At 42.6% G+C, this 14,672-nt stretch overlaps 2 protein-coding genes across 6 annotated transcripts; one reads left to right on the top strand and one right to left on the bottom strand.

Moving 5' to 3' along the window:
* The first annotated feature begins 204 nt into the window (after window positions 1-204).
* rad9b (RAD9 checkpoint clamp component B) lies at window positions 205-6,074 on the top strand. Of its 4 annotated transcripts, none has more exons than XM_026343799.1 (11): window positions 205-298; window positions 625-695; window positions 873-1,010; window positions 1,159-1,273; window positions 1,487-1,586; window positions 1,817-1,923; window positions 2,084-2,190; window positions 3,077-3,141; window positions 3,323-3,445; window positions 4,918-5,140; window positions 5,691-6,074. In XM_026343799.1, exons 1-11 carry the CDS (start codon window positions 265-267, stop codon window positions 5,823-5,825), a joined length of 1,218 nt encoding a protein of 405 aa, XP_026199584.1. In that variant the 5' UTR covers window positions 205-264; the 3' UTR covers window positions 5,826-6,074. The 4 variants fall into 4 exon arrangements, with proteins under 4 accessions (XP_026199584.1, XP_026199582.1, XP_026199583.1 ...); XM_026343797.1 differs by having other exon boundaries at window positions 3,233-3,445; XM_026343798.1 differs by having other exon boundaries at window positions 1,421-1,586.
* A 341-nt stretch (window positions 6,075-6,415) lies between these two features.
* Window positions 6,416-14,556, bottom strand: pptc7a (protein phosphatase targeting COQ7 a). 2 transcript variants are annotated; one of them, XR_003297681.1, is made up of 7 exons: window positions 14,011-14,556; window positions 12,944-13,123; window positions 11,178-11,376; window positions 8,937-9,060; window positions 8,720-8,849; window positions 8,229-8,635; window positions 6,416-6,947 (listed from the first exon to the last, which is right to left on the bottom strand). XR_003297681.1 is itself a non-coding variant. In XM_026343265.1 (6 exons), the coding sequence occupies exons 1-6, from the start codon at window positions 14,210-14,212 to the stop codon at window positions 8,577-8,579; spliced, it is 894 nt and encodes a 297-aa protein (XP_026199050.1). In that variant the 5' UTR covers window positions 14,213-14,556; the 3' UTR covers window positions 6,416-8,576. The 2 variants fall into 2 exon arrangements, 1 of the variants encoding a protein (XP_026199050.1); XM_026343265.1 differs by having other exon boundaries at window positions 6,416-8,635.
* Between the last annotated feature and the right edge of the window lie 116 nt (window positions 14,557-14,672).

Here is a 14,672-nt window from a genome sequence, read left to right as displayed (position 1 = left end):
TAAAATGATATATATCATTTATATCTTTTTATCTTTATTATTTCTATATTTGAGACTCATTAACCATGATTTGAAGGCCTCAATATGATTTTTAAAATATAATTTTAACAGTATTTACTGTCCTCGGCATATTAACAGGTATTCTTCTATTACTTTGTAAATAAAACTATTAAATAGAGCACATGTGCATTTATTTATTTATTTAGCTAACTGAGCTAGTTGACGTAGCATGTAGAGACTGCACTTCTTCTGTCTCCAGCAAATATGAACTGTGTCTTTGAAGGAAACGCTGTTAAAGGTGGTATTTTAAAAAGACTTGTAGTTGAAGGTTTAATTTGCTGTGAAAAATAATTTAACAAACTTGTATAAAGGTTGTAGCTGCTCGCCTGAGGTTTGTGAAAATATTAATTCTTGTAGAATAGGCAGCTAATTTAGCTACCTAGTTTAGAGTTAGCTCAACTTAGCTTTTGTTAATGCTAGCTAATCTTAATTTGATCATATTTCCATGATATTTGAACATTTTTGAGACGTATCTTTTTACTACCTAGCAGTTATCGCACTTTTCTCAATATAACATGTATTATTAATAAGCTGCTACTTGAATTGCTCCTTGCTGTGTTGCAGCTTTTGGAAAAGCTGTCCAAGCCCTGTCGCGCATCGGAGAAGAGCTGTGGTTGGACCCCATGGTCAAAGGGGTGAGAAGCACCAACTGAGGCTTTTAAAAGGAAAAAATATGTAGTTCGATTATTACATATTCTTCAATAATGGCAATAGCAATGAATTAACATCTTTTGGTAGGACTGCCATATTTGTTATTATAGATGTGGCTCCTGTCCAGTTGTCAGCACCTTCACTCAGTGTCTGTGTCACAGCTGGCCCTCAGATCAGTGAATGCTGCTCACTCTGCGTACGCCTGCTTCCATTTCTCACCACTGTTCTTCCAACACTACAGCCTGGGATCAGGACCTGACCACAGCAATGAAGCAATCAAATGCAAACTGGCCATGAAGGTATATGGGTCGTGTTGGAGGTTCTTTCTGTACACAGCTCAAAGTGACACCTCGGTTCACTACACATGATAAGAAGTGTTTCAGGGTATGCGTCACAGTAGTGGAAGTCCAATAGATGGTGATTACAGCCTTGTCTGCTTTTTAAAAGTCTGTGCTGCCACTTTTCCGGTGTTTGACTTCCATTGAGCGTAATGTGGAGCGATGTCAGATTTGGATCAGCACTCCCAGTGACAGAGTGGTAATCCAGTTTTTCTGCAGACATGGTGGGTAATATTGTATTTTGTGTCATAAAATAGCTGTGATAAGAGGAATCAGGATTTCCGAAAATCTGCTTACATGTAAGGATATTTATTTATTAAATGGACTTGTAGAAACTTCCTGTAAATGTTTTGTTTAACACTATGCTGTAGACGACGTGTTGCATATTGTCAACACTTGGAGGCAGTGTGCTCCACACTTACTGTCTATTGTGACAGGCATCACCAAGACCCACAACCTTCATTTCCAGGAAAGCGAGGCTCTGCAGGCAGTGTTTGCCTCACACCTTTGTCCAAATGTACTAAAAGCATCTGCCAGGTTAGCATGTGTTCTGTTATCAAGTTAGAACCTGCAAATACCAACTGAGCATGTAAACGTCAGAGGCACATTTAATGCAAACAGAATCTTGGTTCTCTCAAAGCTTAGAAAAGCACCTGAAACCCATTTTCTTCTTTTTTTTTTATTAATTTAATTAAAAAGAGCTCTCTGCTCTTTGCTTAGCTACATTCTGTGGTGGTTTGCTTTTGTTGTGCTGTCTATCTCTGCAGGCTCCTTGGTGATATGGTGATGCATTTCCCAGTGTCCCAGGAGGAAATAACTCTGTCCATGACTCCTCTGAAAGTCAGTCTGAGGAACTACTATGAGAGAGAACATGGTGAGCTAATGTTACACTGTGACTTGGCTCAGGCCCAGGAGTGGCAGACATCATAAAAGTTGCTCATGAATATAGTTTACAGCCTAACCTGATAACGCAAATACACAACTTCAGAAATGTTGTGCAGATGCTGTTTGACTTGGATGTGCTTCTGCTACAGATCACTTGAAGATTATGTACACAGAGATGTCCTTACACCCGGATGAGTTTGACTACTTTCAGGTCGGAGCTAACTCTGACATAACATTCTGTCTGAAGGAGTTGAGGGTAACACTGTCCATTTATCCTGTCATATGATGATATTATATATATACTTGTGGGGTATGATAGTGTGTGTTACTGGAGCACTTCATGTCTGAGAGCACATATTGTTGCTCTTGTAGTCTGGACGCTCAACTGTGCTAAATTCAGAGAGCTTAATGGTTTTTAGAAACTTCCCCTCAGCACTGTGACTCATTGATATAGCAGAGATAGCATGACCCCAATGACGCATATTAAACCACTACAGAGAAAAGGCAATAGCAGTTATGAGTTGCAGAAACCATAGGCTACACATTGCATTGTTTATTACAAAATGAATAACCTTCATGCCAAGTAGGAGCATGTTTGTTCTCAAAGGCTTGTTCAACTTAAGTTTATCCTCAACTATTTGAACTTTGAGTAAGTTCAAAACACTGGTTCCCTGGGAACTATGATGTTATTTCAAGTAGTGTGCTCAGTGATCCAGAGTGTGTGTACATGAAAACACCCAAATTTAAATGAATTTCTTTTGCATTGATATATATATATAAACAAAAAGGTCTTAGTCCAGGTAATGAGACTTGACCTATATTAACACCCACAGCTCTTGTCCCTAAGGTCTTGGAATGTTTCTTGGACTCCCTGCTGTGAGGCTCCTCATTAGTCAGCCTAGTCGCCTTCTTCTGTCGGTTTAGGAAAATTGGGTTTGGATGGATTAGAAACTGGGCTTTACGTTTTAGTCGGCCTCAGTTTACTCTAGCGTTGATATTTTATTTTAGGCTGGTTATTGTCAACCAGCTACAGTACAACACTGTTTTCGGGATGTTTAGCTGTTAAACTGTTCTGGTCATGACACAGGTGAACACAAGCATGTCTTACATTGAATTTCTGCTGCACTCCTCTTTTTTTCCAGGGTTTCCTTTCGTTTGCAGAGTCACACTGTCTGTCAGTGTCTATCCACTTCAGTGCTGCAGGAAAGTAAGTGCCTGTGCTATCATAATTAGCCCAAGTGACTTTCATATCTCAACGTACAGAGACTAGCATCAGTCTGTGTTGTGCTTTACCAAAGGAGCTCCAAATCGAGCACGTTATTAACACCAGACAACATCAACATTCATCAAACCTTTCAGATGTCTATCATCACTGATGTGCTTTGCAGGCCTGTGTGTTTCTCTGTGGAGGACATGGTCCTGGAGGCCACTGTGGTGCTGGCTACTCTGGTCGACTCTGAAAGTAGGGGCCCTTCTCAGCTTACCAGGACCCCAGCCTCCACTACAGCCAGGTACCAAACACTAGGTTTTTGTCTATACTCACACTGCTTTTAATTATGTCTACAGCAACTTGATTCTGTTAGCAGAGCAGATGCACAGATAAGGGATAAAGGATTTTATTCCTGATCATTAGACAGATCATACACAGTAGAAGCCTTTGTAGGCCCAGTTCCTCAGATCTGTGGTGACTGTGCTTAAGAGAGCATAATGGAATCTTCCTATACGGCTCCTTGGGCTTTTCTCCTAAGCTCTGTTTTTAGCTTCCAAAGAGGACAAAGTGTTACAGCAACCAGCCCTGTGTCTGTAACAGAGATAAATAGGGCAAGCACAGGACATGTGGGGTGAGGATCCTCTCAGTGTGACAGGGTGTAATCCCCTCATCTCCGCTATGTGAGCCTGTTTGGGTGCTCTGCCAGTGTCACTGTCCCGCTCTTCTAACCCTCTATCACTCTCTGTTGTACTGCTCTTGGGGCTCTTGGTGGATGTTGTCACACCAGTACCAGCTGTACTGTGGAACACATCTGGGTCAGTTGTAGTTTACTTGTGAGCGCTGCTGGAAGTCTGCAGAGACATTGCTGACCAGAAGAGCAGGCATTAGGAGTTCAAGCATTTCAACCTGCATTTTTGTTGTTTCTAGCATGCTCATAGCAAAACGTGCTTGCCTGCTGCCGCACATTGCAAAGGCTGAGATTTCTCTTTGTACTTCTTGTTGCTTTTCTGAGGTTGATAGCACTGTGTGGTTACACGTAAAAGGTAGTTTTTGTTGTTGCTCATACTGTGTATATTATAATGACATGAATTCTAAACTTATTGTACTACCAAATATTAAAAGCATTGCTTAAGTTGTCAATAATGTAGAGTTTACTACCCCAGTTGTTTTTATATATGACCACAATCGCAAGTGCTATTATAATATTTATCTAACTTTGTTTTACTGCAAGTGCAGAAAATGTTTTTTTTTCCGTTTTACTATTGAACACAGGCCAAATGTATTAATAAAGTGATGGTGCATCAGAATAAGAAGAGAGGCAGGTGAAGTGATGCACCCATCATGCCTAGTGCCTACTGTACAAGCCTGTGGGGGCAGTGCTATGATCTGGGGTTGCTGCAGTTGTCAGGTCTAGGTTCAGAAATGTTATGTGTCCAAAGAATGAGGTCAGCTGACTACCTGATTATACCGAATGACCAGGTTATTCCATAAATGGATCCCTGATGGTACAGGCATATTACAAGATGATACCAGGATTCATCTGGCTCAAATTGTGAAAGAGTGGTTTAGGGAGCATGACACTTATTATATGTATATGTATTACGACTTTGTTTACTACAAAGAAAAACAGTAGCTATTGGTCTGGTATTATAATCTATATATATGGTGTACAAGGAGGTAGAGTGCACTACAACTCTTTGCACCTTCACTTTCACCTTTCACTTAATCAGGAACATTTTGCTGCAGATATGAATGTGTTGTGTGTGCTCCCAGGTGTGCAGATGCTGCTGCTTTGTGTGTGGGTCCATATGAGGCAGACTGCAGCACAGCCCATGATGCTCCTGCAGTGATGGAACTGATTGCATCCAGCCAGGGCAGCCCAATTATCGACTCACCTACTCTGACGCAGTTCTTACCTCAGATTTACAACCCTGGAGGACTCACTGCACCTGATGATGCCTGTGACGGTGTCAACACAACTCCCTCTTCCACCACGGTAACAAGAGCTCCCTGTTGGTTTTTAATTTTTACTGGGATCTCCAGTATGTCCTCTGACTGTTCCCTGAGGCTTGGATACTTTACAGGCTTGACAGGTTGGATGGAACTGTGAGGTGCCAAAGAGTTTCAAGTGTTTGATTTGAACTTCTGCTGGGAAGTTTGCCCAGAGTGCATAATGTCTCACCGTATGAGGCTTCACCAGATGACTGAGGAAGACAGCAAGGTGACACTGGTCATGAAGCCTGTGTTCTGCCACCATAACAAATGAAACAATAACAAAACCCAAAACTCTGACATAATTCTCTTGATCAGTCTTGTTTCCTGTGTTTCTGACACTTTACCGGTATTTTGTTTCTGTGCTTACATTTTCCCCCTCGGGAGGTGAATTCCGACTTGTCAAACAAGTTTCTAATAGCACTCATTTTCATGTATTGCACTGTTTTAGAGAGAACATTTACTGCTGAATGGCAACTTCCTACTAATACAACAAAACATTGTTTTAATTACAGTGTATACTAACATGTTTGTTTGTATGTTTTTCCCTGTAGGTCTGTTCGCTCCTGTTTAAGGCCTTGTCCTCAGAGCAGGATGATGACTTTTGCGCCGCTAGATTGCCAGTTCTGGCATGTTACAGTGACACAGAGGAGGATGAGGAAGACCCTAAAGGAAGCCCTTCACTCTAAATACTTATTTGTCATCTTAATTTTTTGTGATGTTGGCCAAAAAAGGAGCCACCACACTCAACTCAGAATGATATCTATATTAATATATATTTTCTATGCTTTGCATTTTAAGTCATTTTAAAGGCCTTACTAAATTCTACTGTTAACTTTTATGTTTTCACACAACTGAATGTGTCTATTGTAGTTACCTAATCTAAGCATGGATGAGTTCATTTGTTTTGGTGATTTCAGGCTGTGAAATACATTTGTCATAGCACGCAAAGAGGAAAGACTGTTCGTTCTTGTCTGTGAAAACTATTGCCTCATCTAGAAGATACCAAATCTAACTGTTGATGGTAACTAGTAGTATGCAAGACGTCTGAGGAATGTGGGTGTACACACAGACATCCTACAAGCCTGAGTTCAGCAATGGAAACATTTAGCAGAGCTAAACATGTTCTGGAGAAATATAGCCCTAGGGTCATGTAGCCTGCACCTGTGAAGAAAATGGCTTTGCAATATATCGTTCAACACTAAAGCCTGCCAGGAAGTTCTGATCCAAAACCAAGTGCATGTTTATACTAATCACACACATCAAGTACAGCAGGATAATAAATACTATAGTGTTTATTTAAATATTGTACAGACTTGAAAATGTTTTTCACAGAGCAAAGATCTGCACTGAACTGCACACCTTTATATATTTTATATTTGTATGTGCTCTGGTTGTAACAAAGTCTGGAAGAGGAACATGAAGAGTGTCAGAGCAGGTAAGAGTGAGGAAGCAGGAACCACAAGGCTAACAATGGCAGTACCATGTGACTGGGGGGATTGCTTCTTTAAGGCTGCTTAGATTGTCCTCAGTGCTGTAACATTTAAAGACACACTTTGTCCATTCACTGCTCTGCCTAAGTCTATGCTCTTCAGTGCCCATCAGCATCAGTTCAAAATGACACCTGACACTGCAGTCGTCCAGTGTGAAGTTGTCAGATTAACGCAGGGAAACAGTCCATTACGTAGTGCAGATTGTAAACAGTGACTTGAAGATCCACAGGGAGGATTTTCTAAGCGTGGGATGGCTTTATTACTATTCCTTAGCTCCTGACTGAGTGCACAGAGCCAGATTTCAGGAGAAAAAAAATGCTGGAAACAAAAAAAGACCTGGTGTTAAGAGAGCAGGGCATGACGAGAAACAATCTTATGGCTACTTAACAGTTTCAGGCTTTGTGCTCAGTATCTGGCACACAGTTGGCCGTTTGTGGAATTATGGAATTATGGACATTTTTGCGAGTATCAACAAAACCTGATACAAGGCACATAATCATGACATTAGACTGAAAACACATTTTACTAAGAAATATTTTAACGGTGTTTAAATGCTGAGTGAAAATCTGTAATGACATAATGGAAATATAATTTCATTTCATTCCATTTTTCACTTGAAGCCTGCAATGACCTGACCTATGACTGTGCCATTGGAGCTCTACAACAGGACATAAGAGAGAGAGAGAGAGCAGAAAAGGAAATGCTGATTCTAAATAACAGCTTCTACAGCTACTCTGATGCCATAATCGGTCCAATGAACTCAACTATCCCACTGAACAAAGTAACAAAAATACATTTGGTCACATGACCAACTTCCACTGTGTTTAGCTTTTTCAGATATGCTTCTTTGTGCGTTTGAGGCTGTGAGACCAATTCAACCCAGTGGATATGAAGAAGTCTGCAGCCTTCACATCCATTTCATAGACACTTACTACACATATCAATACACGCACTGACACGCACAAGTGCATTCGTCATGCATACACATATTCAGACACACACCACATGTAATCACAGTCAAGACCTCAGCAGCAGCGGTGAGATTAAAGGGAGGGCATCGGTTTTACACAATATATATATATATATATATCTCAAGATTCTTTTGAACTATAAAATACTCTTCCATGAAGTAACAAAATGTGTGCAAGACTTGAATTGCACTGGTTTGTAAAAGGCAGCTGCCGCATTTCTTCATGAAATCTTATTGGATTAGACTACCCCAACAAACTAACCAGTGGTATTCAAATGCCATGTACACTACTTTTTCTTGCCAAAATTTAACAAGACATCCCAAACTGCACACCATTCATATCTTATTATCAAACATGTGCTCCCTGCAGCCACAAACAGGGTTCCAGGCCCTTTGATGAAGGATTCTAACTACCAGTGAATCACTAGGAACATCCATGTGCACACGGCAGCCCATTTATTGAGCCTTAACTCTGCTATTTCCTGTGCAGCTCCCTTCTTAAGACTACTGACCGCCTGTGTCTTTCCCTTCTGGCAGCCCAGCATGGGGCCACTTTAACAGTCTAACACCTCCTGTCTGCCCACGCCCCCCTTCTAAGTCTTGACGTTCTCCCTGCCCAAACCACCCACCAGAGAAAGACGACTTATCCTCATCTCCAACGTGCCCAATGACTGATTATCCCGGGCAATGGGATTATCCAGTGAACACTGGAACACTGCAAAGATGCCAGTACTGCAGCCTTGCCAAGAGGATGTGTCAGGCCTCAAGTCCTCAAGTTCTTTTTGTTTTTTTTACAGTCACTCTCTGATGGACATCATCACAGAGAGGTGGGCATGTGGGAGTTTTTTTAGGGGAGAGAGACAGGGATGATCAGCTGAGGGTTGAGGCAGAGCCACTGGATGCAGGGGAAGCATCTGACATCAGTCTTTCATCCTGTCCAGCAGGAATTGAAGGCGTTCATCACAGCTCCCCACAAACTAGTCGGTGTATTCCGCTACTATGGACAGCAGCACCGTGATATCATCTGGCTTTCCTCCTGAACAGACAACAGCAACATTAGAACGGTGATCAAAGATGTGGTTCTGTTTCCATGTGGTTCAAGTACAGCTGAGACACTTACCTCTTACATTCAGTCCATTGTCACAGGCAAACTGCGCAAAAGGCGACATGTAGTTGGGGTCATACGCTAGTACGTGGGCCTGCTCTGCAATGCTGCGCGCAGTCTGCTGGATACTCTCATAGTTTGTGTTCTGTGAAGCAAAAACAAAGCAGGCATGAAGTAAGTGTTACAGACATTTCTGAGTCCTCTCACGCCAGCAAACCTGTTTCTGACTTGCCTTGAGTTTCTTTAGCTCTTGCAGGATCATGTAGTCAGGCATGTTGTCGAAGAGCCCATCAGTGGCCGTGAGGATGATGTCACCCAGCTGGACGTCAAAGGAAGAGCTGTCTGCGACATCAGGGCTGGAGGCACAGTCACAGTAATGTCAGGCCGAGAAGAGAAAGAGCATAGTGTGCAGAGTGTTTGACGATTTAGGTGGTTCATTTTCATTTTTCATTTGTTTTACATAGTAACCACATGCATTGCTTCTGTTTAAGCTTTCTCATTTTCCCAACACGCCCCAACTCTCATACAGGAAGTCCCATTTGACCTAATAGATTGACCTGACCCGACCTCTCCTCTACCTGAGGAATACTCACAATTCACTCTATGCACTAGGAAGGGGATAAAGCTAGACTCTAATTACTATTGATATTTCACCTTGGCTACACAAACATTATCACGTGTTGGAGGAGAAATTCTAAGAATCATCACATGGTGGTTTTAGAAAGGACACTGAGGGCCTCTGAAAGCTGCTACCATTATGACTATGGGAGCTACAAATACATATTGGCAGGAACCAAGTTAGTCTGCTGTGCAAGTGTCAAGTTCACTTCTTAGAAGATGCCCTAACCCTGCTGCACTGCCCCTAACCAGTCTGAATGTTATTTATTACAGTCTGGACTGCATCAAGACACACAGAGCCAAAGCCCATAGGAACATCCTGTCCTGTCCTGTCCTGTCCTGTCCTGTGCTGTGCTGTGCTGTGCTGTGCTGTGCTCTGATTCAGAGATAAAATTGCCGTTTACACACACACACACACAATACAGGCTGCACATGCAAAATGGGAACACCGAGTGATAAGTGAAATTCAATGTGCATTTGATGTGCATCTGTAATTATAAGAAGAGGACTGCCATGTTCAGATTCATCATCTGTTGTTTTTGTGTCTAATTATTCAGCTGCATATTGAAACGTTTTGTCTTGTAAAAGGTGTATGTTGTCACCAGTGATGCAAACTTTAAATCATTTCCTTAATCAATAGTCAGTCATATTAAGTTAATCATTAACAATTATTGTAATGCAAACTGTTTTACAGATGGTGTGACTTATACAAGAATCAGCAAATTGGCATATAAAACAGGTAAAGTTAAATACCAAATAAAATGGATTATAATTTAAACAACATAGAAATAATATAGAATAAACTTGAATATACTATGGACTGGTTTTATATCGGCAGGTGGAATCTACTCTCTATTTGTGCATTTGTATGCACAAATGTTTTCCAAATGCTTTGGAAACATGCTAGTAGTAGCAGCCATATGAGTGGTCAGCACACACATGTAACTCCATATCAGTACAGTAAGTACTCATCACGATATGTTATATAACAAAAAAATTTGTGCTCTGCATTATTCCCTAATGCAGAACATTCATTATTAATGGCATAGAACGTTGTTAGTCCACTTCAGTTTTGACCCCTGCCCTCTTTTCTATCACTTGCTATGTTAGCTTGACTGGTTGTTACACTGTGTGAATCACTTTGAATAAATCTTACAACTCCATGACTCCGCGAAGTGCACAAATTAGAAGCAGTACCATTTCTAGAACCACATTAAATCTACATCAACTAGGACTCATAATTTGTTGGTTGAAACTCAAGTGAGGACATTTGCAGGAAATAAAAATAAAACATTCAGTTCAGGCTCTTCTGTGGTTCCTCTTCCATCTGTTTTTAAGAAATGCTTTTAAGAGGCTCAAAATAATCGGCCTTATTCGAGACTGAGCAAGTGAAAAGGTGGCTGAGCCTGCTGCAGTGGGATTGGCTGTGAACGCTTCAGTTTGCCCATCAGCCCACACAGACTTTGACCCGGGTAAAAGGGAAAGCTTGGCAAACACCCAACGCCTTCCCACTCTACTAACGTCTACAGTGCTGGCTGCTTGGCACGCTGCTGCAACGAGACACTGCAGCACATGGCCCCTGACACAATGTTACACTACAACTCAACACAGTACAGCCACTACATTCACTAAACACTGCTGCAAGTGAAGGACACGAGCACAAGAAAACCTTCAACAGCTGAGTGCCGTTATGTCTGCATGTGATGTGTAGGGCTGCACAGAACACATGTATGAGCTCTATCAATTGTTCATTAATTATAAAGCACAACTCTGCCTGTATATGCCGTCTCCAACAGACCAATTCACATATGTGTATGGCAACAGATGCATATGGAACTACTTGGGGATGGCTCACCTGTCACTGAGGACGGCCCCCTCAGCCCCGGGGGGAGCAATGGACAGCTGGAAGGGTGTGTTGAAGTAGTGCTGCTGCTCGTCTGAACGGTGGACCACCTCACCTCCTCGGACCACCAGGAAGCCTGAGTCTCCCAAGTTGGCTGTATGAAGCCGGTGGCTCTGCCTGTCCAAAATTACAATGCAGGCTGTGCTGCTACCTGCAGAAACACAAAACAGAAAAGATTAACACACCTTACAACTAAAAGCAGTCTGCATCTTTGGCTGGGTGCAGTCAAACAAACCAACTGTACATCAGAGTGTGTTGTTTTCTACCTGTGCAATTATATTTTAAAAATGTACATATGTTCTTCAGACACCCAGTTTTATTTTCTGACATGAAACTACCAGTACATATGTTAAAATAATTTGTTAAATAAATTGTCAGAAAACTGTTCTGATCTGCAGGAAGGGGACAGGTGTGCTAATAACACGAATAATGGTCGTGTTGTATTCAGTTGTCCCAGTAAACCATGAGCCAACATGCGCAAAGCAAGAAGCTAAATGGAATCTAGACATCATTCATTTAATTATTTACACCTGTCCTTTTTCTCCTGGGACACTTCCAAATGTCTTCTGTGTAAGAAGAACCATCATGATGAAATGTCTTAAAATTTTGATCTTCTATGCAAATACAGTAATTTCATATAAAAATAAGAACGATGTCTAGATCAATACAAAGCTGCAGCCACAATACCATCAGCTCTTTGGACTTTCACTGATACACATCTTGGGAAATGTCTCTGTATTTCTGGAAGGATACCTATCCGGGAGACGGTTTAGGTTAACCCGAAAACACCACCGTGACACCACAGTCAGTGTAGTATCCTAATCATTTTTTGGAGTTCCACCATCTGGAAGATGATGAGAAAGAAACATGAGCTGGTGGAGCAGGCGGATATGTGTGGCCACACCCTGCTGGTGATTCATCTGGCACACATAAATACGCTGTTAGGCACAAACCATCAAAACCCCTCACGCACTGTGACTCCCTCCCTTCCGTCTCTGTTTTCTCTTCAGCGGTAAAATTACACACACTGCCGGTCTCAAGAACATTCCCTCTGCTGTGGAAGAACAGCACAATACAGTGTTGTTCCCCCTCACCTCCCGCCGCACATGTGATAAACGGGGTGGAAAAGTACTGACACTAGCAGAGGCAGAGATCTGTACGTAAAACATTTGTTCCCTGATGCTACATGTTTGTGCGCGCTGTGTTGTCGGGAAGTGCTGTGAAGGAGGAAAGGAATTCTGGAAGTGAACTACATGGGACAGGTCGGGAGATTCCAGGGAGTTCTTAATGGGATCGGGCTGTTCTGAGTCATAATGCAACAAATTCCATCCAGTCACCGCATGAACGGGACAGAGGGAAATAGAGCCGGGCCCTAAATAGTGTACTTGGAGTGTGTCCCAATGAAAATGCATCTCATATGAATAGTTCTAAAAAGGAGACCCGGGCAGCCTTGGTGCTTTTGTGTATTTATCGAAGTAAATACAATAAAGTATTTAATGGATATTAATTCAATTGTATCTGTATCTAATGACCAATAGAAAGCAGGTATCCTCACCAGTAGTGTGCTGAGGTACCACAGACAGACAAATAGACGTGTGTCAGACATGATGATGTTTTTTTCAGGTACTGGTTAGAAGCATTTATGCAGGATACAGTCTACTCTAGTTTAATATGCCTTTAAAACTAATATATATGACACTGAATGCTGCTTCACTCACCCAGCAGTGGCACTTTGTTCTGCAGCAGCTCGTAATAGCTGGTCGTGAGGACTCCCACGGGGCTGCTGGGGACAAAGCGTCCTTCCTTCACCAGCCTCTCACATGTCTTCATCAGTGTACCTGAAAACTGTGATGGGTCCACACCATAGTCTCGCCAGCCACCAACGCCATCTGCCACACCTGCACACATTGGAAAAATGACTGCTATTAATCTTTTTATCTTAGATTCATCTGCACAGGTTAATAGATATTATTTTTTGTAGTTGTTCAGAGCATTGTAGACCTGTAGATTAAATATTATCTCTCTCTCGCTGGAAACCTACTGTATCACGCACAATCTAAACCATCAATAATCTTTCTATAGATCAATACTCTGCTTTGTAGATTCATTAATGTGCTTGTTCTCATTTTCTTGAGTCCAAGAGTTTCCTAGAAAGGAAACTTTAGTCTTGTTGCTCCCAGGACACCAGCATCTGCTCCACTGACCATACATGGATGGTCTTCTGTGTGTCCGCAGTCTGAGCCAGAACAGAGAGGAGGCCTGCTCAGTGTGGACACACAACTTTGCAACTAATCAAACCTTCCAAAAATAACCTGACATGGTCAAAGACTGCCCCGATTTCAATTTTTCTTTTTCTTTTGTCTTTACTCATTCAGTGTGCACCAGCACACTCACATTCAGTGTATTTCCACAGTCCTGCACAACTGTTCAGTAACAAGGCTGATGTCCTTCATCCTCCCTCAGTATAGCAGACTTACATTGTTTTTGTTTGCTTGATGCACTGATAGTATGAGGAATGAACTCACACTGTATGAACCCAGGGGTTCGCATTCAAGATTGCTAATTACAAAGATTTAACAGGCTGTTGCAAGAAATAAGAAAAAAAAACCAAAAACAAATATTGAAGCAGTGGATAAGTCCGTGCACAATCTTATCACCTTAGCACCTAACAAGCCTGTAACTGTGATCTCACACAGTCCTCCATATCAGCTATCCCACACTTCAAATAAACGGAGTACCGCATTGCATAATGTTCCAGTTGTTGTACCGCAAACAAAACACTCACCCAAAACGTCGGCGGATCTGTGCCGGGCAATGAAACACGCGTCGTCCCCATAGCACATCCCTTTCTTAAGGATGCCTTTGCGGAAATCCTTACCGAAGCCGCAGCTCGCTGTCACCAGGCTGTAGTCGCGGCTGTCTGTCTGAGAAAGTCCGCCGATGACAGCTCTGGCAACCAGTCTACCGTACGACAGCACGGACAACATCACCTACACACCAGCTCCCACCGCACGAACCCTGCCAAGCTAGCAGTCCCGCTAGCTTAGCGTCGGGGTGAGCACACACTGTTGACTTGCTAACTCGCTAGCGGGGCTGGAGATGTGGTCGGCTGAGCTACAGACACCGCCGCCGTCAACAGCCGCCACGCACTCACACACGACCCCCTCCGCTGGTAGAACAGCCGAGCCTCGGGGGGCTCACACTGCTGAAACCAATTCACAGTGAAGTGTCGCCTCTTCCGCGCCACAGTCCCGCTAAATGTTGGTTCTCCGCGGCCATGGTGCCAGTCGGTCCGAGGAGCCCCACAGAAGTCGCAGTGTGAACGAGCTGTACCGTGGACGAGCTGCACCGTGAACGAGCTGTACCGTGAACGAGCTGTACCGTGAACGAGCTGTACCGTGGACGAGCTGCACCGTGAACGAGCTGTACCGTGAACAAGCTGTACCG

Source organism: Anabas testudineus, chromosome 9, assembly GCF_900324465.2.
Source record: "Anabas testudineus chromosome 9, fAnaTes1.2, whole genome shotgun sequence".
NCBI lineage: Eukaryota > Metazoa > Chordata > Actinopteri > Anabantiformes > Anabantidae > Anabas > Anabas testudineus.
This window is presented reverse-complemented; position numbering and strand designations above follow the sequence as displayed.